Genomic DNA, 23,595 nt, shown 5'->3' with positions numbered 1-23,595 from the left:
AAAAATATTCCAAGGATTTTAGGAAGGTTGTCTCGGTCATGGAAATTCATCTGAGCAGAGTACCTCTAAAATCCCTTCCTTGTATCTTTCCTCCATTTTTTTTTTTTTAAACATCTCTTCTGGAAATAGCATTTGAGTTGAAAAGTCCAGTACTAAAACTTTGTTCTAGAAAGGATTTTGTTATTTTTTTGTCATATTTAGTCACAAAGTAGATTGCATTTCACAGAGATGGCAAAACAATTGAGGTTTTCTTGCCACTAGAGAATAAAGTCAATGCTACATTTATTGTGTTGGTGATAAGTAGTATGATAGCAATTAACATTTACTGAGCACTTACTATGCCAAACTTTAAATATAGTTTTTGCTGTGTAGTGCAAAGCCATGTTCAGTCTGTATAACAGTGTCCACTCCAGTATCTGAATTGCCATAATTCAGGAAAGGTATAAAAAACAGTACTTATCAATAAGCCATGGACCTCCATGCCTGGTAGTTACTATATCCTCTTTAGCAAAATGCAGATACTGATATTAGGTTGAACCATATGAAGTTGCCATTTTTGTAGGCTCCTCCAAATGGTAAAAATAATGGCAATTTCCTATGGTCCAGCCTAGTTGAGGATTAGATGATCTTCTGTGTATAGTGCCTTAAGCATATTAAGCACTCAGTGACGGGAACCTTATTACTGTTCATGTTATTTCACCTTCTCATTCTTTGTCAGATTTTCTAATAATTACAATAGTTTGGAGTGAGCCTCTTTAGCCCTTTCATCCTGTTGTAATGAACACAAGTAATGAAGTGGTTCAAGAGTGGGCCAGTAAGAGAAGCAAAGGGTTGACACATTTGGCCCCACTGTGACCCAAGTGGTGGGGGAGGGTCCCGAGAGGGAGTGTGTTGCTTTCCGCTCTCCACCGCAGCTCTTCTTTCCCCAGGTACACTGTGCTCCGCCTGATGATTCGGCAGAGGCTAGAGGAGATAGCTGAGACCCCAGCAACAATCTGAGCCACTAGAAGAAGGGGATCCAGATGCTGCAGAGGCCATTGTTGCCCAGAGAAGACTCACAGGAAGCTGGATGCCTTCCACGGAAACATTTACAAGCAAATCTTTCCAGCTTTCAAACCACAATGGAGAAGCCAGCAACTCCCTGTCCTTTCTTTCCCTGCTCCTTTCCTTCACTCACGAGGACTTTCCATTTTTATTATAAGGAGGACCCAAAATGTGTGTGCACACGTGTGTGCTCAGATGGTACACATCCACGTGCCTACATGATAAACTCACATGCAATTCAGTTCCAAGCAACCTGCACTAGTGCTTGGGGCAGCACATATGCTGCTTGTGGGCAGGAAAATCAGAGGAGTCACCGCCAATCTGAGGGCTTTTAGACGGAAGAAAAGAGTTCTCCTCTCAAGTGCCAGGGAGCACCTATACATATCTGCTCAACTTTAGAAGGAAAAGAAGGCCTAGCAAACTCACCATCTGGGGCATTTATGTGTTAATAGGAGCTTCCCTGGTAGCTCAGCTGGTAAAGAATCCACCTGCAATGCAGGAGACCCCGGTTCGATTTCTGGGTTGGGAAGATCTCCTGGCGAAGGGACAGGCTACCCACTCCAGTATTCTTGGGCTTCCCTGGTGGCTCAGATGATAAAGAATCCACCTGCAATACAGGAGATTGGGGTTTGTTCCCTGGGTTGGGAAGATTCTTGGAGAAGGGAATGGCTACCCACTCCATTATTCCTGCCTGGAGAATTCCATGGACAGAGGAGCCTGGTGGGCTACAGTCCATGGAGTTGCAAAGAGTCGGACAAGACTGAGCGACTTTCACTTTCACTGTGTTAATAGATATTCTCTCTGTATGCCTAGAAGGATCTATGAGTCTGAGATCCTTGGAAATAAACAAATTAATTAACAAACCATGCCCTCAAGGCAGGTCTGATGAAAAGAAAAAGATAAACTATCAGTGGGGTAGATGCAATAAGCCCACAGGTTTTTACACTGGAAACTTTGTTCTAAATAACAAGGACGTGTCTGTCTGGATGCCAGTAAAGAATGGACTTTGCCTTGGCCCTTGCCACCCTGGCTACCTCTCGGAGATAAGGGGAGCCTGATGTTTCTCTCAGCATGCCAAGCTGTTGACCCCAATTCTTTGGTGCCTCCTGAGTTGGAAGAAATGTCTTATGAAACAGGTCTCACTCATTTGTATAAGGTGCTGACTGGCTGGCGAGGCTAGGGCCTAGTCTTGGGTGGCTGGGAAATTTCCCCTCCTTAGGGAAATGTGAAGACTTCTTGTAGAATGACAGGTGCCTGTAAGTTCAGTCCATTTGCACATAACCAAGGAGTCTTCCTGCACTTGGAGCTGAAGTCCTATGTTTGAAGTCAAGCCTTTAAACTTTCAAACCACTATATTCTTGCAAGTTGCTCTCACATTGTATGTGGAAATGGACTCTTAGGAATGAAGACTTCTGCTATTTATCAAGTATGGGGTTCAGGGATGCCTTTTGCGCCTTTTGATGGTGCATAGTTAGGATGGAGCTTCTCTCTCAACTTCTCTGAGCAGCTACCTGGGTGATCTTTAGAGAGACTCCAGTGGAGGGGAAAGGGCAAGAAGAGTCTGTCCCTTGGAGCCTCCATTGGGAAGATTGACAAGTAGCTCAGCCCCAGTACAGCTGATACTGTTTGAAGAGGGTTAGATGGATGGTTGGAACAGGGTGCTGGCTGTGGAGGTCAACCAAACAGGGCCAGAAGCTCCTAACAGCAGGAGTCTGAGCCTTGTTGGGGTAGAACTCCCCATCTATTCTCTACCTCCTCTCTGAAGATTTGGAGAGCTGGGCAGTTGAGGAAAGAAGAGCCACTGATCTGTGCCTCCAAGGAAAGTGGACCTTTGCAGCAGACTTCTTCCTGCCCTGGGCACCCTTGCCCCCATCTGCCACTGTGGCTTCCAAGAAAGACCTCTTTAGATGGCTTACAGCTGTGGTTTCATTGTTGACTTTCGAGAAGATGGTATGCTGCCACCTGTCATTTTGCTAAGGGTCTCTTAGCAAGCTTACTGCCTCTGTGGGGATATCCACCAGCCTTGTGCAGGGTGGACTGGAAATCAGGAGGGCCTTAGCCTCCTCAGTGGGCTTCTGCAAAATGCACAGAAAATAATAGGGGCCAAGGGAGAGGCTTCCTTTGTTACAGATGGGAAAGAACAGTTTTGTGAATGCAAACATACTTGCTGAATTTTGCATTTGAGAAATGACTTAGAAAACTTTTCTTCTGGTCATTTTAATTTTGAATGTTCAAAGCCTTTGTTGGCCCCAATAATCTTCCTTGAATGGCTTGGGAAAATTTTATCCACAATGTAAATTATTAATGACTAACTTTTATTGGACAGCTGTTTTGGCTTATCAAAGTTCTCTTTAATTTGCACTAACATTATGATCGTGTTAAACATGGAATTGCAAAATGTCAGTTTGCCAGATTACTTTCTGAGAAAGTGATACTGGGGTAGGCTTGGATTTTTTTAAAGATCGGGGATTGGGGTGGAATTAAGGGAAATCTCTTACATGATACATTCCACTTAATGCAGGCCCCACTTTTCCATTTTGGCTCACCCTGTTTAGAAATAATTTCTCATGTACTAATAACCCAGTCAGGAATTTTGGAAAGATTCTTTGAAACAGAGACACTGCTGTGATGCAGAGCTGTATTTTCTCACTGGTATCACATGGCCTTGCAGCTTTGAACTCCTGGACAGATTTGTGTGCATTTATGTAAGTGTGTGCAATGAACCTGAAATCATGTGATGAACAAAGGGCCAATTTATAGGGTTTTTTCCCTCACTTGTGAGAAGCGACATAGCCTCATCCGACTTAATCTTTTTCCCAGAGCTTATGTTATAAGGTGATCAAATGAAGGAAAAACTTGAGTTTATCTGATTGGTGATAAGGGGATCCAGTCCCCCAGGTGATGTTGGAATTAAGCACAAGGTAACATTCTTAGTAATCACATTAGTGAGAATGTGAGGAGTTAAATTGTAGGGGGAGGGGGAGGAGTTACCTTGAGGAGGAACTGAAAAGCACAAAATAGGCTTGACTGTGCAAACTGGTGAGGAAAGCACACTGACCTCTGGGCTTTTGGATTTTAACTCTGAATTGAGGCTGAGGTGGGAGAATCTGAGATTAGCCATCCCTGTGACAAATGCTGAGCCCTCAGGTTGAGGTTTTGGCCTGAGACTTCAAGGAATAATATATTCACCTTTCCGTCCTTTCTACCAGAAAGAAAACAAGACACTGTCCTAGAGACCTCCAGATAATGATATTTTGTCATCTATGTAGATAAGACTTTAGGACATAAAGACCAAAAAATAAAAAAGTCACTCAAAACACAAACCTTGTTCTCTGATGCAAAAATGTCTTGGCCAGAATTCTTTGGAGTTTGGGCAGTTATTTCAGGGTTAGGAGATTGGAAGGAGAGATGGATCACAGAAGGGGAAGAAGCTCTCTTAAAAGAGATGCTCTCTTTAAAAAACAAAACTGTTTCAGAGCTCTGTAGCACAGAGAACACGGTGCCATAGGTACATCTCCAAGAGAAATTTCTGTATGAACAAAGGAATTCCACAGGTGGCCCTAGTAGTGATGAACCTGCCTGCCAGTGCAGGAGATCTAAGAGACGCGGATTCAATCCCTGGGTCAGGAAGGTCCCCTGGAGAAGGGCATGGCAACCCACTCCAATATTGTTGCCTGGAGAATCTTATGGACAGAGCAGCCTGGCAGGCTATAGCTCATAAGGGTCGCACAGAGTCAGATAGGACTGAAGCAACTTAACACACCAGCATAGCACCCAAACCATGATGTGAAGGCCTAGGTATGAGGCAGAGATCTCCTTGAGCACCGATGCAGCAGTACAGATTCTCTAGTCAAGTCTCTACTTAAATTGTTTTACACAAAGTCTTCTTGTTGGAGGCAGATGAGATGAGAAATGATCTAGAGAGGTAAAAATAGACAAATGCGGCACCCTTTCTTTCTGAGGGAATTGACAGCATTTACCCTGTCATTGGAGGTTACAGCTCCCCCTGTGTTGTAGCCAAGCACTAGACATGGACAAGCTGTAAAGGGAGAACCTCAGTTTACCTGTGGAGCCTCCCCAGCAGATTGCAGACCTGTTTTCCAAGCTGCTGGTTTCTGGTGTATAACTGCTAGTGTTTCTTAAGGGTTTCCCCATTTGATTTAGCTTTGTGAAGTATCTTTTATCTTAATCATAACTTGCTTGTCAAATAATGGTACACGACCTGGTTCAATGTTTGGTTCTGAATTTATAAACTGATGTGTTTAGATATCTTAATGTAACTTGACAAGTCCTCAGTAGGGAGCTGTGAATTTCTGTAACATTTTGATATGTTTTAAAGCACCTGACCTAGACCTTGTTGAATAAAGCACTCTCAAAAAGAATTTTCTGGTGGACCAGTATGTGTGTCTGCTGCATTATAGGAGGGTTGGGGATGGGAATGTGAAGGTGCATCTGGGAGAGGCTTTGATTTTCTTCCTTCAGAGTTTATGGTTTGAATGTGTTCAGACTCGGTTCCAGTTTTCCAAATAGAAAGTGAAATTAGAATATTCCTTAGGAATCTTGAGTTCAGGCCCCTGGTGGAACCAAGAATTATAGGAATAGCTGGGGACAGCTGTTCAATGAGGCTGGATTTTTGTCCTAACTCTACCCTGGGTTTTTTGGGGCCAATTCATTGAACCTTTTCTAGGACTTGTTTCCTCATCTGTAAAATGGTCAAACCACTGTCTTGGGTTGGGGACCTGAGTTTATCTCTGTTGGTGGCAGCCCCACAGGGGTTGCCAAACCTAAGATTAGGGCCCAAGTTCCATCAGATGGTATGGGGGAAGGGTGATGGTTAATTTTATGCACAACTTGGCTAGGTCATGGCACCCAGATATTAGTCAAACACTAGTCTGGGTATTGCTGTGATGATATTTTTAGATGGGATTAACCAGGTGGCACAAATGGTAAAGAACCCAACTGCCAATGCAGGAGCCATAAGAGAACCAGGTTTGATCCCTGGGTTGGGAAGATCCCCTGGAGGAGGGCACAGCAACCCACCCCAGTATTCCTGTCTGGAAAATCCCATGGACAGAGGAGCCTGGCGGACTACAGTCCATACGGTCACAAAGAGTCGGGCATGACAGAAGTGACTTGGCATGCATGCAACATTGAAATCAATAGACTTTGAGTAAAGCAGATCACCGTCTATAATGTGAGTAGGCCTCATCCAACCATCCGAAGGCCTTAACAGAAAAACACTGAGGGAGAGGGAGAGGGAATTCTGCCTCCAGTCTGCCTTTGGACTACAGCTGCAAAACTGGCTCTTCCCTGACCTCCAGACTGCCAGCCTACCCTTGAGATTTTGGATTCCTCGTCTCCCACAATTGCATGAGTCAATTCTTTAAAGTAACTCCCTCTGTCTCTCTCTATATATATATGTCTGTATATATACATATCTATCTATCTATATATATGTATCTTCATCCTGCTGGTTCTGTTTCTCTGCAGAACTCTAACACAGAGAAAGGTTGTGTAGTTGGTTTATAACATTTAAATATATGATTGACAGTTGTCCTTTTAGGATATCTGGCCATGGAGCATAAAGAATAACCAGCATAATTTGGCCTCTAGAAAAAGATAACAACCAAGATTATATTTTTATCAGTGCCACCGAACAATGCTTGTATATTTAGAGTTTTCACTCCAAGCAGCAGCTTTTTAGGTGCTGAATTAATTAAACTGAGTGAAATAGATGAGCAGACAGCTAACACATATAAAGCAGTGAGGTTTTTGTACTGTTCAGTATGTGGATGTAGGCAACATAAACAAAAGATAAATGGTCTTTTTGGGGTCCTACTAAGACCTCAAGTCAGGCAGTAAACTTCATAGAAGTTAGAGTGCCCGAAGTCACCCAACAAATACTAATAGCTGCTGCCAAAGGAGTTGGCAGTTTCTGTCTTGCTTTATGAAGACAGATTTTATGAAATAATTTGTTGGTATCTATTTTATGTAATGAAGCTATCACTAACTGGAGTTTGCTATGAGAACAAGACTTTACTGTAAAGTTCTGAATACATTCAAGTAGGTTTTCCTGGAACACTTAGATGCAAGCAAACCTACTGAAAATTGAACATGGGTAAAAACTGGCAGTGCTCTTTTTGTTTTAAAACCAAACAAAATAGGAGGTGGAGGGAATGCAGGGGAAAAAAGAGGCAACCAACCAAAGTAAAATTTTTTACTTATTATTTAAGTATGTAGTTGTATAACTATGTAAATTAACTTTATCATAATAGTAACTCATAAATGTATATTTTATAAATACATAAGTTTAGCAGTTTTAAAACTATGGGCTCATTGGTAGGGGCTGTAAGTCCTGGTTGCTCAGGACAACTCCAACTTATGTCTGTTACTCTAGTGTAATTATCAATAGCATCCCCTTTTTTTCTCAAAATGTCCCAGTGTGGGTGATAAATATGGTCACTGTGTGCATTGGCCAAAAAGCAGCTTAACACAATTTTAATATGTAAGATGTTTAAGAGAAGTCATAAATTAGAGTCTAAATGTTAAATTTAAACTTTAGTGCTGAAATCTAAACCCATGTTTTGGTGGAAGGCAGACTATAACATGGATATTTTATTTATCACTATTTTGATAATGCTGATTTAAATGTTAAGTTGTAAAATTGAACACAATTCAAATTCAAACTCGTGACTTTCAATGTCACCCTAACTGTGTCTGCAGAACCATTTAAGGGATCAGGAACGCTACTGAGAGAAACCTGGGCTCCCAGAGTGTGCATGCCAAGTCACTTCAGACATGTGACCTTATGGACTGTAGCCCTCCAGGTTTCTCTGTCCATGGGATTCTCCAGGCAAGAATACTGGAGTGGATTGCCATGCCCTCCTGAAGGGGATCTTCCTGACCCAGGGATCAAGCCTGTGTTTCTTATGTCTCCTGCACTGGCACGTGGATTCTTTGCCACTAACGCCACCTGGGAAGCCCCTCCCAGAGTGTAGTTTGGACCAAAGTTTGGACCAAAGGAACAGGACAAGCATGGGTTGTCTTATTAATGTAAATAATTATGTCTTAGAGATGTCTGAAGTGTAATTTCAGGAACAAACTGCTGATGAGAACTCCCACACATATTGAATGTCTGGACTGTAAAAAGCCTGGAATCCAAAATGACCCCAAGGAAAGATTTTTAAAGGCAAGGGACATATTTACAGAAATGTAATGAATTAAATTGTTAAAGTTCCTTTTCCAAATTTTGGCAATAGCACGAGTCATCACAAAAATTAATATTAGTAGTCTCACCAGAATCCTTTAGTTAACTAAGCTCAGTCACATCCAACACTTTGTGATCCCAGGGACTGCAGCCTGCCAGGCTCCTCTTTTCATGGAATTCTCCAGGCAAGAATATTAGAGTGTGTAGCCTTTCCCTTCTCCAGGGGATTTTGCCAATCCAGGGATCCAACCTGGGTCTCCTAAATTGCAGGCAAATTCTTTACCATCTGAGCCACCAGGGAAGCCCCTTAGTTAACTCAGCAGAAAGAACAAACTACAACATCCATGACCCACTGAAAGAAAACAAGTAGAAGCTGAATTTAAAATGATCATAATAGGACTTCTCTGGTGGCCCAATGCAGGGGACATGGCTTCTATCCTCAGTCCACAAAGATTACACATGCCACAGGGCAGCTGAGTCCCTGTGCTGGTTCACAAATCACACTCTGAACAAGGCTAGAAGCCACATAAACCCAAAGGATCCTAAGAAAACTAAAACTACCCTACATTCTAAAATACCCTCAAAGATCCTAAACAAAGCTAAACCCTAAATCCTAAACAACACAAAACACCCTCAAGTTTCTTAACTGATGCTTAAAATCTTAAGCCCCAAATTACCTAAACTAACTCAAACAACTCTACATGACTTAAGGATCATAATAGACTCTAAAAGATCTTAAGCTTCATACCTCCCTAAAGCGCCCTAAAACATTCACATTTGCTTTAAATCTATTTTAATGAATTTAAATCTATTTTAATTGATCTAAACCCTTTCAGTCCAAAAGGCCATTAAAAAACCCCAAGAAATCCTAAATATGCTTAAATTCTAGATTCCCTAAACAATTCTAATTGATCCAAAATTATCCTGTGCTTGCTAAGTCACTTCAGTCATGTCCGACTCTTAGCGAGTCCATAGTACTATAGCCTGGCAGGCTCCTCTGTCCATGGGCTTGTCCAGGTAATACCGAGGTGGGTTGCCATGCCCTCCTCCAGGGTATCTTCCATTCTTTACCACTGAGCTACCAGGGAAGCCCCTTTGTAAGTACTTGCTGATAGGATACAACCCATCCTCCTCATCTAGGAACCTGGATGCCCCAGGGCCCTAAAAGGTGGGGAGGCTGCAGGGTCCTAAAAGGTGGGGAGGCTGCAGAACATCCCTCTCTCCTGAGCAGGGGAGTGCCTCTTCTCTACAAGGAAAGTCTTGTAGGTGTCTGGTTGCATGGCCGACCAGAGGCCCAAGTGGTCCTTTTCACATCAGTGACTCCATACTGGCTACACATTCTAGCATCTTCAAACCAATGACTTGGTCAGCTTTGACATGCCCTGTCAAGAGCTAATGCTCTATCTCTTGCCCATTTGGAGCTTCTGTTAGGACCAGCAAGGTCATTTTGCTCAGGTTCAAATTAATGAAGTGCCTTAAATGTCTGCTTTTGACATTATCACTAGATGACACACAATTGTGTTTTAGTTTGGATTCAAACTTAGTTTGGGAGTTGATTCCACAGATGAGGTGGAATAAGAAAGTGTGATAGGAAAGGGAAGGAAAGGAAGGAAGCCAATATACAGTTTGTTATTAAGTTACCACTTGGGCAACTGCAGCTCAATCCTACTGAAGACCTTTGGGAACACGTAGAGTGCACCTCAGAGTTCCCCCACTGCAGGGCGAGACAGCCGGGGTATTTAAATACCAACCTTCATCAGGCAATGGTAGAGGGCTGCTCTTGGGGGAGGAGGGAGCCATTCATTCCCTAAGCACATCAGCTTGCAGTGTACACAGGGAGCACAGACTCAGGTGGCCAAAGAACACAGGTGCTGGCTGTTAATGATCAGGTGTGCGTACACAGAAACAACAAGTGATAGGAACAATATCTCCTACATGAAGTCATTGTATCTGTATGTGTTAAAAGCAACAAGTTGTTTGATGTAAATATTAAAGCTATTCCACAGCACATGTTTGTAAACTTGTTTCTTCATTCTTCACCTTACAATTTCCTGGATGTCCTAAAAAGAAAGGCTTTTCTCCTTCACTCCAGGAATTTATCTAGGGTCCATATTCCACCGTAATTTCTTCCTTTCAAGATCTTTAAGCACATTTGCAAGGATCTTTTTTCCATATAAGATAACATTTATAGGTTCCAGGGATCAGGACCTTATATTTTGGGCATCATTTTTCAATCTACAGAACTATGGAAAGCCTGAGCTACTTTGGAAACAGTGAAGTTAGACACAAATGTTGCCCACAGTTGGTTGCATGATCCTGTTTAGCAGATTAGAAAATGTATAACTTTGAAGCCTGGAATAATGCCCAGTCACGAGAAACAAAGTCAGAGAAACAAGGCCAAAGCAGGGCTGACCCCAGACCTCCAACTCCTGGATCCACACTTCTTGAAGCTCATTCCCTTCTTCTAGGCCATCTCAAAGCCACCATATAATTGTGAGTAAAAGCAATTAGTGACCTAAGGAAGCTTTGGTTCTTTTGCTTTGTCATTCATTTAACACTGGAATCAATTAAGATCCCAGACAGAGAAAGATGAGAAAGAGGGTGTTTTTTGGAAAGACTGTGTCTCAGGGGAGGAGCCCTTCTCTATGTAAGTCTGAATGACATGCTGAAATTGCCCCTCTATTTTCTTGCTCCTGCCCAGAAGTTAGTTCCAACTTATTTCACTTTAGTGAGATCGGTTCCATTCTCAGATGACAACAGATGGCCCCATCTCAGATTATCCAGCTTAGCTTTTCTTTCTCCAGGTCGTTTAGATGTTTGGGGTGGCAGCTTTCAGTTGGTTTTCTTCATTCTGCGAGTGCACAGCTGACAACCCAAAGGTATCTACCAGACAGAAACAGTGAGGAGTGCAGGCATTTTGGGGACACACTGATGATATTTCAGTCACCTGACCATGTGAGAGAAACCCTTTGCCTTGCAGACTTGTGGATTAATTTATGCACCATATGGACCAACCAGGAACACTGGACTTCCCAGGCTGTGTCTACAAGATGGCTTCTGGACTCCTAGGAGTGGGCATACAGGGAGCTCAGGTCAGTGGTTGGGCAGTGCCCTTCCTGCTGATGGCATTCGACCTTGTCCCTATTCTTCTGACTCACTTTTCAACTGTGTTCCTGGGGCTCATTTCAGGAGGTATATATTGGTGCCCACTTGTGGAATACTCCAGGCCTAGGAGCCCTCCAGGTGAACCTGGCTCTTTCTGACTCCTCTACGTCCTGCCCATTCCCTGCTGTGCTTTCCATCTGTGGCACAATGCCTACCCTGGACAGCTTGGACCCCTGTTGCTTGTCTGCTGTCCAGGTCACTAATGTTAGTTCTCAGGTAGTTTCTTGACTTCACTGCTTCCTCCTCCCTCTTCTGTAGTCTCTGCCTGGAGACGGCCTAGGGCTTACCAGGCTCAGGAGCTCTCTTTCCTCCATTTCCTCTCATTCCTCCCAGAGACTTCCAACTGCACTTAGAATGAACTCCTACACAGACCTTCAAGGCCTCTTCAGCAGCCCCTGGCTACGTCCTCAACCTCATCTCACACACCTGCTCTTCTGCTCCCTTTGCTTATGCTTTCCTCCTCGTGCCACAAACACATTCTCAACTTGGGCTGTTTAACACACAGGTTTCTCCTCCTGAAGTATCTCAGCAGCATGGTTACCATGGCTAACTAGTTCATTCTTATTCTAGCTCATTCTCATTTTTCAAGTCTCAACTCAGATGTCCCCTCTGCAAAGAGGCCATCCTGATCACTCTAGTAATGTCTTCCTTCTCCAGTCACTCTTTTCATTATTTAAGAAAGTTTTTTATTAAGATAAAATGTACCTATCTTAAATGTATGGCATAGAGATTTTTGACAAAGGTATACATCCATTTGAGGGTAGCAATACCCCAATCAAGATCAAAATCAATGGACATGAGTTTGAGCAAACTCTGGGAGATAGGGAAAGATGGAGAAGCCTGGTGTGCTGCAGTCCATGGGGTTGCAAAGAGTCGGACACGAATTGGCAACTGAACAACAACAACTCCAATCAGGATACAACCTTTCCCCCGTGCTTTGTTATCACACTGTTTCGTCAGCTTCACTCTGTAGGACATTTCTTACTTGTTTGTTGTCTGCCTCCGCCTCTAAAATGGAAGCTCCTGGAAACCAGAGATCTCCTCTGTTGCCTTCGCTGCTGTATTCCTAATGGTCAAAACATTCTTCTCTGTGGCACAGAATGGAATTAATCAATGATGTTTTCTATTGGTATGAGCATGGAGTCGCGCCTTCTAATGCTGCAAACTCACCCACGGTATTCTGTGGGATTTGGCATTGCCCTTTCTTTGGTGGAAAGGAATATAAGATGCTGGTACCAAAAAAAAAAAAAAAAGGTGCAGGCACTGCTGGAGTGAGTAACACTCTTAGTCCCTGGGCCTTTGCCAGAGGTGAACCTCAGAGCTCTTTCCTCCAACTCGCACTCTGCTTCAACGCTGTCACATTCTGCATCTGCCCAGCCTCAGAGGCCACCTTGGACAGTCAAGGTTAGGGTCCCACATGCAGTCCCAAAGCCAAAAGTCATTCATGTTAACCTCAGAAGTTTGGATGATGCCTGAGTGTGTGGGTTAGAGGGTTTCTTTTTTTTTTTTTTTTTTAAGCAGAATGTCCTAACAGGTGTTTCCCAGGCCAGGCTCCTCTGTCCGTGGAATTCTCCAGGCAAGAATACTGAAGTGAGTTGTTGTTGTTCAGTCACTCAGTTGTGTCCTACTCTTTGCAACCCCATGGACTGCAGAATACCAGGCTTCCCCTTCACTCTCTCCTGGAGTTTGCTCAAACTCATGTCCATTGAGTTGATGATGCCATTCTACCATCTCCTCCTCTGTTGCTCCCTTCTCCTCCTGCCCTCAATCTTTCCCAGAATCAGGGTCCTTCCCAATGAGTTGGCTCTTTGCATCAGGTGGCCAAAGTATTGGAGCTTTAGCATCAGTCCTTCCAATGAACCTCAGGGTTCATTTCCTTTAGCATTGACTGGTTTGGTCTCCTTGCTGTCTAAGGGACTCTCAAGAGTCTTCTCCCACACCGCAGTTCAAAAGCATCAATTCTTCGGTGCTCAGCCTTCTTTATGGTTCAACTGTTACATCCATACATGATTACTGAAAAAACCATAGCTTTGATTATATAGACCTTTGATTATATAGACGCTGGCAAAACGACATTTCTACTTTTTAATATGCTGCCTAGGTTTGTCATAGTTTTTCTTCCAAGGAGCAAGTGTCTTTTAATTTTATGGCTGTAGTCACCATCTGTAGTGATTTTGGAGCCCAAGAAAATAAAGTTTGTCACAGTTTCCATTTTTTCCCCATCTATTTGCCATGAAGGGATGGGACTGGATGCCATCATGTTCGTTTTTTGAATGTTGAGTTTTAAGGCAGCTATTTCACTCTCCTCTTTCACCTTCATCAAGAAGCTCTTTAGTTCTTCTTTGCTTTCGGCCCTTAGGGTGATATCATCTGCATATCTGAAGTTGTTGTTTCTCCTGGGAATCTTGATTTCAGCTTGTGAGTCACCCAGCCCTGTATTTAGCATGATGTACCCTGCCCAGAAGTTAAATAAGCAGGGTGACAATATACAGCCTTGTCGGAGTCTTTTTCCAATTTTGAGCCTGTCCACTGTTCCATATCCGGTTCTGATTGTTGCTTCTTCTCCTGCATACAGGTTTTTCAGGAGCCAAGTAGGGTGGTCTGGTACTCCCATCTCTTGAAGCCTGACGTACTGCAGTCCATAGGATTGCAAAGAGTTGGACACAACTGAGTTTGAATTGAACACAGTCAAAGACTTCAGTGTAGTCAACGAAGCAGATGCTTTTCTGGAATTCTCTTGCTTTTTCTACTATCCAGTGGGTGTTGGCAATTTGATATCTGGTTTTCTGCCTTTTCTAAACCCAGCTTGTACAGGTGGAAGTTCTTGGTTCATGTACTATTGAAGCCTAGCTTGAAGGATTTTGAGCATTACCTTGCTAACGTGTGAAATGAGTGCAGTTGTATGGTAGTTTGAACATTCTCTGGAGTGGGTAACCATTTCCTTCTCCGGGGATCTTCCCCACCCTTGGCGTCAAACTCAGGTTTCCCCCATTGCTGGTAGATTCTTTACTGTCTAAGCCACCAGGGAAGCCCCTGAAATCATTAAAAAAGATCTTTTAAAAATCTATCTCCAGGAGGTGGTAGATGTGGAGGAAGCAGGTGAGGGCAGTGCCCCCTTGTGTTACCTTCTAGCTCTGGAACTCCCTGAGATTTGCATGGTCATTGCCCCATCCGGGTATTAGCAGAGATTAACACCCAGGCTTTCCGTCCTCCCAGGCCTAGCGCTGAGAAGGATTTGGAATTAAGACAGGCCCATCTTTCAAACTGGATGAGTCTGATGGCTAAGGAGCAAGGCAAACTCGGCAGAAAGGCGTTCAGGTCGTGAGTGCCGTCAACAGGTCTGGCGCTTGCTGATCAGGGCCGGTTGGTTTATGGCGCCCCTTGGTGGTCCCGACGCTGTGTTACATCTACTTCCACACCTCTTCTGAGTAGTGGCTTCCAAAGTGAGGTAGGACAAGACTATAACCTCTATTTTAATAGAAATAATTGAATTATTTAAATTCTTAAAATAGTGACACTTTGATCTTTGTGCCCTTTCTTGGTTTGTATCTCAGCTCCCTAGCTTGCTGCACAAGTAAAGCAGAAGGGACACTCTGAGAGTACGTGGGAGCTTCATGCCTTGAAGAGGCTGCTGCTGACACCCTCCCTGGGCTCAGTGTTTGGGACATCAAAGCTTTTGACACGTCCTGGTGTGTTTTGATGCTTTCTGAGCCAGACTGCTCAGGTTCGAATCCTCACTCTGCTATTTTGAGCCCTGGCTTACTCATGGTCTACTTTCATTTCTTCATCATTTGAATGGGAATAATATTAAGGCCCATCTCATGGTGATACTACGGGAATTAAACATCTTTAGAACATTTAGTAAAGTGCCTTGGTAAGGATGATATAAGTGACATGAAGTGTTACTTTGTTTTACTGAGCACATGTGCTTGTTAAGTCACTTTAGTCATGTCCGACTCTGAGACGCTATGGACTGTAGCCTGCCATGCTCCTCTTTCCATGGGATTCTTCAGGTAAGAATACTGGAGTGGGTTGCTGATGCCCTCCTCTAGTTTTACTGAAGCGCTCACCAAAAATCCTAAAAAGCTTAAAAAAAAAAAATCACTGCAAAAAATCAATCAATCAATCAATCAGATAGTATGAATAATGCAAGTGCAAGAGGGCACTAACATTAGTGTTTAAAGGTATTTTTAAAGTATTTAAGAGCACAAAAAAACCTAAAAGTCTTAAAAATTACTGCCGAAAAACATAGATCTAAGATAATATGAATAATAAAAGTGCAAGAGGCCACTAACAATATTCAAAAGTACATTTATGTAATTTACAAATAAGAATTAGCATATATTAAGAATGCTCACTGAGTGTATATCTAATCAGAAAAATTTTAGAATCCACTGGTTCTGAGCCTGGGGGGAAACACATGATTCCAGTGGAAATGTTGGCTTCACCCAATGTATCTTCCTCAGTTTTGCCCTTTGGGGTGGCAAAGGCTTTAGTGTCATGTTTCATATGAAGATACTGAAGCACAGAGAGGTCAGCGACCTTATCCTGAGTTGCTTGGTGTGATCACCAGCTGAGCTAAGCCTCTTCACTCCAAGGAGCTGGTGTTCACACATGCCTAGATGCTCTTCATGACTTTTAACCTCTTGTGGACCTCATTCTTCACAAGAGGTGCAAAGGGAAGCCCATCAACCTCTGCAACTCACTCTCTACCTCTGCCTGCTCCTACCTCCTTCTCTGAAGAATAATTAAGTTTGAGACCAGGAGAGTTTGGGGCTGGGCTCTGCTCTGAACTTTATTGGTTCTGCCATGTCCAGGGTGGAAAATACCTTGCATGGTCTTTGTCTTGGTCAGGGCCACTTTCACGGGCTTTCTCTGCCATTTGGACCACGAGGTGGCTCTTGTGGTTCTCAGGCCATGTCCAGAGCTGCTGATAAGTAGTGTGTAGTTGTACATGAGTAATAAAGAACTCCATCATAAGAAAAGCTTGTGTCCAAGGCCATCTCCAACCAGAGGTATTTCTGAAAAGCCAACAGTCATGATGATTTTATAGTATGTTGTTTGGATTTCAGCATACATTTCTGGTTCAGGAGTTCATTCACATGTATAAAGGACTGGTTGAACATCTGTCACATGCCTGACACTGTTCTGGGTGAAGATACATAAGACAGATAAAGGCCTTGCTTGCTCAGAGCTTATGTTCTAGCAGAGAAGGGAGAAAGAAAAACGTGACTTTGGGCTTAAACATGAGACTTGCTTTGGCCAATGGAATATATGTGTGGTTGAGCCACGCTGACTTTATTTTGTCAGTCCCATCTTAGGCCCACATCATAACCCCCACCCCTTTCTGTGTGACTGAGCTTCAGCCTACTCTCAAGGAATGTGCCCAAGCCAAATAAGTTGCCTATCATCTTTTAACCTTGCTTTCATCTGGTATGAAAACTGGAAGAATGCCTTTTGCTGATGCAGATGGTGAATGGTCATAAGACTCCCAGGGAGAAGAAAATGTCCCAATTCCTGTCATTGCTGACTTGCTTCTTGCTCGGTAGTCAGATTCTGTTTTTAGATTCAGGCTCTATAAATCCCTATATACCCATTTTGGTCTTGGTCAATGATTCCTGTATAATGTTACAAACCTCCATAGTTCACATAGTTCTTAGGCACTCTGTCTACCAGATCTAATTCCTTGAATCTTTTTATCACCTCCACTGTGTAATCATAAGGGATTTGATTTAGATTGTACCCGAATGGCCAAGTGGTTTTCCCTACTTTCTTTAATTTAAGCCTGTATTTTGCAGTAAGGGCTTCCCGGGTGGCTCAGTAGTAAAAACAGAAAAAAAAATCTGTCTGCAATGCAGGAGCCTCAGGAGATGCGAGTTCGAACCCTGGGTGGGGAAGATCCCCTGGAGGAGGAAATGGCAACCCACTCCAGTATTCTTGCCTGAAGGATTCCTTGGACAGACCATGGGTCACAAAGAGTCGGACACTACTGAGTGACTAACACTTTGCAATAAGGAGCTCATGATCTGAGCTACAGTCAGCTCCCTCTCTTGTTTATGCTGACTATATAGAGCTTCTCCATCTTCAGCTGCAAAAAATATCATCAGTCTGATTTCAGTATTGACCATTTGTGATGTTCATGTGTAGAATTTCTCTTGTGTTGTTGGCAAAGGGTGTTTGCTATGACCAGTGTGCTCTCTTAACAAAACTCTGTTAGCCTTTGCCCTGCTTCATTTTGCACTCCAAGGCCAAACTTGCCTGTTATTCCAGGTATCTCTTGACTTCCTACTTTTGCATTCCAATCCCCTATGATGAAAAGGACATCTTTTTTGGGTGTTAGTTCTAGAAGGTCTTGTAAGTCTTCATAGACCTGGTAACTTCTGCTTCTTCAGCATTAGTGATTGGGGCATAGACTTGGATGTTGAATGGTTTGCCTTGGAAATAACAAAGATCATTTTGTTGTTTTTGAGATTGCACCTAGGTATTGCATTTTGGACTCTTTTGTTGACTATGAGGGCTACTCCATTTATTCTAAGGGATTCTTACCCACATTAGTAGATATAATGGTCATCTGAATTATATTCACCCATTCTGGTCCATTTTACTTCACTGATTCCTAAGATATCTATTTTCACTCTTGCCATTTCCTGCTTGACCACGTCCAAAACCTTGATTCATGGACCTAACATTCCAGGTTCCTATGCAATATTGTTCTTTACAGCATCAGACTTTACTTTCACCACCAGACATGTCCACAACTAAGCATCATTTCCACTTCAGCCCAGCTATGTCATTCTTTCTGAAGTTATTAGTAATTGCCCTCTGGTCTTCCCCAGTAAGCATATTGGACACTTTCTGACTTGGGGGACTCATCTTCCTGTGTCATATCTTTTTGCCTTTCATACTGTTCATGGGGTTCTCCCAGCAAGAATACTGGAGCGGTTTGCCATTCCCTCGTCCCATGGACCAAGTTATGTTAGAACTCTCCACTATGAGCCATCTGTCTTGGGTAGCCCTACACGTCATTCATAACTTAATTGAGTTATGCAAGCCCCTTCACTATGACAAGGCTGTGATTCAAGAAGCAGTTTGTAACATTGTACAGGAGTCAGTGACCAAAACCATCCCAAAGAAAAAGAAATTCAAGATAAAGTGGTTGTCTGAGGAGGCCTTACAAACAGCTGAGGAAAGAAGATATACAAAAAGCAAGGGAGACAGGGAAAGGTATACCCACCTGAATGCAGAGTTCCAGAGAATAGCAAGGAGAGATAAGAAGCCTTCTTCAATGACCAGTGCAAAGAAATAGAGGAAAACAATAGAATGGGAAAGATTAGAAATCTCTTCAGGAAAATTGGAGATAAAAAGGGAACATTTCATGTAAGGATGGGCACAATAAAGGACAGAAGTGATAAGGACTTAACAGAAGCAGAAGAGATTAAGAAGAGGTGGCAAGAATATACAGAACTATATGGAAAACGTCTGGAAACCATGATGGTGTGGTCATTTACTGAGAGCCAAACATCCTGGAATATGAAGTAAAGTGGGCCTTAGGAAGCATTACTATGAACAAAACTAGTGGAGGTGATGGGATTCCAGCTAAGCTATTTCATCCTAAAATATGATGCTGTTAAAATGCTGCACTCAAATGCCAGCAAACTTGGAAAGCTCAGCAGTTGCCAGAGGACAGTCAGTTTTCATTCCAGTTCCAAAGAAGGGCAGTGCCATTTTGTCAAGTTCACATCACCGTACAATTGCGCTCATTTCACATGCTAGCAAGATTATGCTCAAAATCCTTTAAACTAGGCTTCAGCAGTCCCTGAACCAAGAACTTTCAGATATACAAGCAGGATTTAGAAAAGGCAGAGGAACCAGAGATCAAATTGCCAACATTCGTTGGATCTTAGAGAAAGCAAGGGAATTCCAGAAAGACATCTGCTTCCGCTTCACTGACTACACTAAAACCTTTGACTCTGTGGATCACAACAAACTGTGGAAAATTCTTAAAGAGATGGGAGTATCAGACCACTTACCTATCTCCTGAGAAACCTGTATGCAGGTCAAGAAGCAACCATTAGAATCAGACACAGAACAATGGACTAGTTCAAAATTGGGAAAAGAGTACCACAAGGCTGTATATTGTCACCCTGTTTATTTAACTTCTATGCAGAGTACATCAGAGAAGGCAATGGCACCCTACTCCAGTACTCTTGCCTGGAAAATCCCGTGGACGGAGGAGCCTGGTAGACTGCAGTCCATGGGGTTGTGAAGAGTTGGACACGACTGAGCGACTTCACTTTCACTTTCACTTTTCACTTTCATGCATTGGAGGAGGAAATGGCAGCCCACTCCAGTGTTCTTGCCTGGAGAATCCCAGGGACAGGGGAGCCCGGTGGGCTGCTGTCTATGGGGTCACACAGAGTTGGACACGACTGAAGTGACTTAGCAGCAGCAGCAGCAGAGTACATCATGCGAAATGCTGGACTGGATGAATTACAAGCTGGAATCAAGGTTACTGAGAGAAATATCAATAACCTCAGATATGCAGATGATATTGCTGTATTGGCAGAAAGTGATGAGGGTGAAAGAAGAGTGTGAAAAAGCTGGCTTGAAACTCAGGTTTCAAAAAACTAAGACCACAGCATCTGGTCCCATCACTTCATGGCAAATAGTAGGTGAAAAGGTGGAAATAGTGACAGACTTTATTTTCTTGATTTCCAAAATGACTGCAGATGATAACTGCAGCCATGAAATTAAAAGATGCTTGCTGAAGGAAAGCTATGACAAACCTAGACAGCATATTAAAAAGCAGAGACATCAATTGCCATCAAAGGTCTGATAGTCAAAGCTATGGTTTTTCCAGTAATCATGTATGGATGTGAGAGTTTGATCATAAAGAAGATTGAGTGCTGAAGAATTGATGCTTTTGAATTGTGGTGCTGGAGAAGACTTTTGAGAGTCCCCTGGACAGCAAGGCGATCCAAAGGAAATCTGTCAATCCAAAGGAAATCAACTCTGAATATTTATTGGAAGGACTGATTCTGAAGCTGAAGGTCCAATACTTTGGCCACCTGATGCAAAGAGTCAACTCATTGGAAAAGACCATGATGCTGGGAAAGATTGAAGGCAAAAGGAGAAAAGGGCAGCAGAAGATGAGATGGTTATATAGCATTATTGACTCAGTGGACATGAATTTGAGTAAACTCCAGGAGACAGTGAAGGACAGGGAAGCCCTGTGTGCTGCAGTCCATGGGGTCACAAAGAGTCAGACAACTTAGCAACTGAACAGCAACATACCCTTTTTGGCATATTGGAGTGCAGCAGCAAATGCCTCTGGATCATCTGCCCAATCCTGCCTGTAGGTAAGTTATCAAAAATAAACTTCATAATTTCACTTTATGAATTTGCCTGCCTTGTTTTGCTGTCTCAAAGTTCCTTCTCAGTTCACAGGATATTATTCTAAATCTCTGTTTCTGGCGATAGAGATGGTGTGTCAATTCTGAGCGTAGGTCTTAGGAGATCTTACACGTTTCTGCTTACTCTATTGCTCCTCCGCCATTGCTGTGAAAAAAACATACATGTCTGGTTCTAGCAGGATGATGAGAGACATGTGGAGCTGAGATGCTCCCCCAAGCAACCCATAGCCCTGCCCTGAGGAACACAGCTGTGCCCAGCTGAGCCCAGCCAGCCAAACTGCAGCTGTGAGTGATAATACAGGATTGTGATTTTAAGCCATGGAGTTTTGAGATAGTTTGTTACACAGCAATAGCTGACTGATACAGGTGCTCTGAAGGGAAAAAGAAGCTGAGATAAAGAAGCACCCTAAGGAACATACTTAGGCAGGATGGTATGGAAAATTCTGGAATGGAGCTAATACTTGGGCTGAGACCTGAAGGTTGAGAAGAAGCTCCCCACATGATAATGAGAGAGGAGTATGAGGAAACAAAGTTCCTGAGGCTGGAAATAACTTGTGTTTTAGCAGAAGACCTGGATGGCTGAAGCAGAGTTATTCCAGGAAAAGGGGCAAATGAAGCTAGAGAGAGGTACAGAGCTTTGCAGGCCAGTATAAAGTGTTTGAATTTTATTCTCAGTACAGTGGGAAGATTTGAAAAGGTTTTAAGGAGGAGAGGGAGAGAGAAGAAGAAGAAGAAAAGAGGAAGGGAGAAGAGGAGGAGGGGAGGAGATGAGAAGAGAGGAGAGAGAGTTGCTTTTATGGTTTTAATTGTCCATCTTTGTCCTTGTGCAAACAGAAGCAAGGATGCCAGTTGGGAGGCTGTTGAAGATATCCAGGTGAGATAATGGCAGAGCCCGGGCCAGGTGGCGACATTGGCAGTACTGAGAAATGAGTGGGTTAATACTGCATTGTAGAATAGATTTCATAGGACCAATCCTTCTGGTTTGGGGTATGATGGAGAACTATCATCAGTGACTAATTCCCCACCCCTAGAAAACTATTCCTGGAAATCCAGAGGAAAAAAAAAGAAGATAGATGATGGGTATATCTATGGCATTTGAGTAAGAGTGTAGAAGTAATGGAAGCAGGGTAGTAACTAATATTTGTTGAGCACTTACTATTTTCTATATACTCCCCTAAGCTTTTGACATCTTACACCAACATATGAGGTAGGTCTTTATCTCCACTTTACAAATGAAACAGAGATACCATGAGGGTCAGTGACTTGTCCAAGGGCACACATAGCTGGTAAGAGGAGCACAGTGATCTGGGGTTTGGCATAATCTCTCTTTTGGCTACACTCCAGGGGAGGATCCCAGGAAAATGGTGTTGGACTTTGCCTTTGCAAGTCTTTCAGAGATCCCTCATTCAGATCTAAGCAATGTCCCCCATGTGGTGAAAAGCTCTTTTGTCTTCTTAGGTCTATACCTAAGACTAGAGCTGACACCTGGTCTTTGAAGACTGGTTAAGTCTTCAGGGTTTTCAGGATTGATTAGCCATTCTGTAGTGGGCAGAGGGAGACATGTTGGATGCAAATCTGGTTGAGCTGATCCTCCTGGACTTACAGCAGGTCCAGCCCCACCAGTTCATTCAGTATCTTAAGAAGATGCCCCGATGAGGCAGGAAACTCCTTCAAAGTAACTGCAAGCCCTTCTCAGTAAAAGAGCCCAATCTACCTCTCAGCCAAGCCTGGTCAAGGACCCATGTGAACTGGAAATGCCTAAATTAGGGGAAGAGTGTGCCTTGAACATTGTTCTCTTCTCTGAGAGGATTTGATAAATGGAAATAGAGAGGAAGCCAGGGGACCGAGCAGGGAGTGGTTACAGGGATTGGTTCTATGACCTATAAGCTGAACACAAGATTGTTGACACCGGGCTCTCCAAACCTCTTGGCAGGGCACCTGGGACCAGAAATGCCGTCTGTACCTGGTTCTGCTTTGGGTGGAGACTGTGTCAGTGTGGAGCCAAGTGGCGTCTCCTGCCCGCACACCAGGGCCATGACCTTCACTTGAAGACTCCAGCAGCAAGAGATGATTCTCCAACCTTGTTGATGAAAAATTTTTAAATGCGAAAATTGTATTTATTTCTGGCTGTGCTGTGTCTTCATTGCCGTATACGGGCTTTTCTCTAGTTTCAGAGATGGGGACTGCTCTCTAGTTGTGGTGCTCGGGCTTCTCGTTGCAGTGGCTTCTCTTGTTCCGGAGCGTGAGCTCTAGGTGCACAGGCTTCAGTGGTTGTGGCCAATGGACTTAGTTGCCCCATGGCATGTGGGATCTTCCTGGACCAGGGATGGAGCTGATGTCACTCACATTGCAAGGTAGATTCTTAACCACCTAAAATGTATTAAAAGGAGGCAACAGGGGGACTTCCCTGGTGGTCCAGTGTCAAAGACTCCATGCTCCCAATGCAGGGGGCCCAGGTTTGATGCCTGTTCAGAGATCCTGCATGCTGCAACGAAGAGCATACTCAAACTAAAGGTCCCATGTGCTGCAGCTAAGACCCAGAGCAGCCAAATAAATAAATAAAGCAAAGAGACATGGAGGTTAAAGTATGACCCTTTAACCTAGACTGATGAAGTAGGTCCCTTGCTCACTACCAGTCATGCATAATCCCTAAGCTTCAGTCTCCCCTTCTGTAAAATGGGGATAATTATAGAGCCTGTCTAATATGGCTGTGAGGGTTAAACAAGCCACAGGAATAGAGCTTGGTGCATACTAACCATAATTTGA

The 23,595-nt window shown here is 43.3% G+C and overlaps 1 protein-coding gene and 1 long non-coding RNA gene across 2 annotated transcripts in view; both read left to right on the top strand.

The window, feature by feature from the left end:
• Positions 1-5,426, top strand: part of RASSF2 (Ras association domain family member 2) — a 61,185-nt gene extending 55,759 nt beyond the window's left edge. Inside the window, exon 11 of the mRNA XM_055544215.1 lies at positions 930-5,426. Coding sequence (XP_055400190.1) covers positions 930-999 — 70 coding nt within the window. The 3' untranslated portion in view covers positions 1,000-5,426. The remainder of the gene's footprint in view (positions 1-929) is intronic.
• Positions 5,427-14,552: 9,126 nt separating this feature from the next.
• Positions 14,553-22,973, top strand: LOC129624975 (uncharacterized). Its single transcript, XR_008701213.1, has 4 exons — positions 14,553-14,864; positions 21,009-21,114; positions 21,664-21,703; positions 22,763-22,973. It is a non-coding gene; the product is annotated as an uncharacterized LOC129624975 (long non-coding RNA).
• The last annotated feature ends 622 nt before the right edge of the window (positions 22,974-23,595 follow it).

This window comes from Bubalus kerabau, chromosome 13, assembly GCF_029407905.1.
Source record: "Bubalus kerabau isolate K-KA32 ecotype Philippines breed swamp buffalo chromosome 13, PCC_UOA_SB_1v2, whole genome shotgun sequence".
NCBI lineage: Eukaryota > Metazoa > Chordata > Mammalia > Artiodactyla > Bovidae > Bubalus > Bubalus kerabau.
The sequence above is the reverse complement of the archived record's forward strand: the minus strand, read 5'-3'. Positions and strand labels throughout refer to the sequence as shown.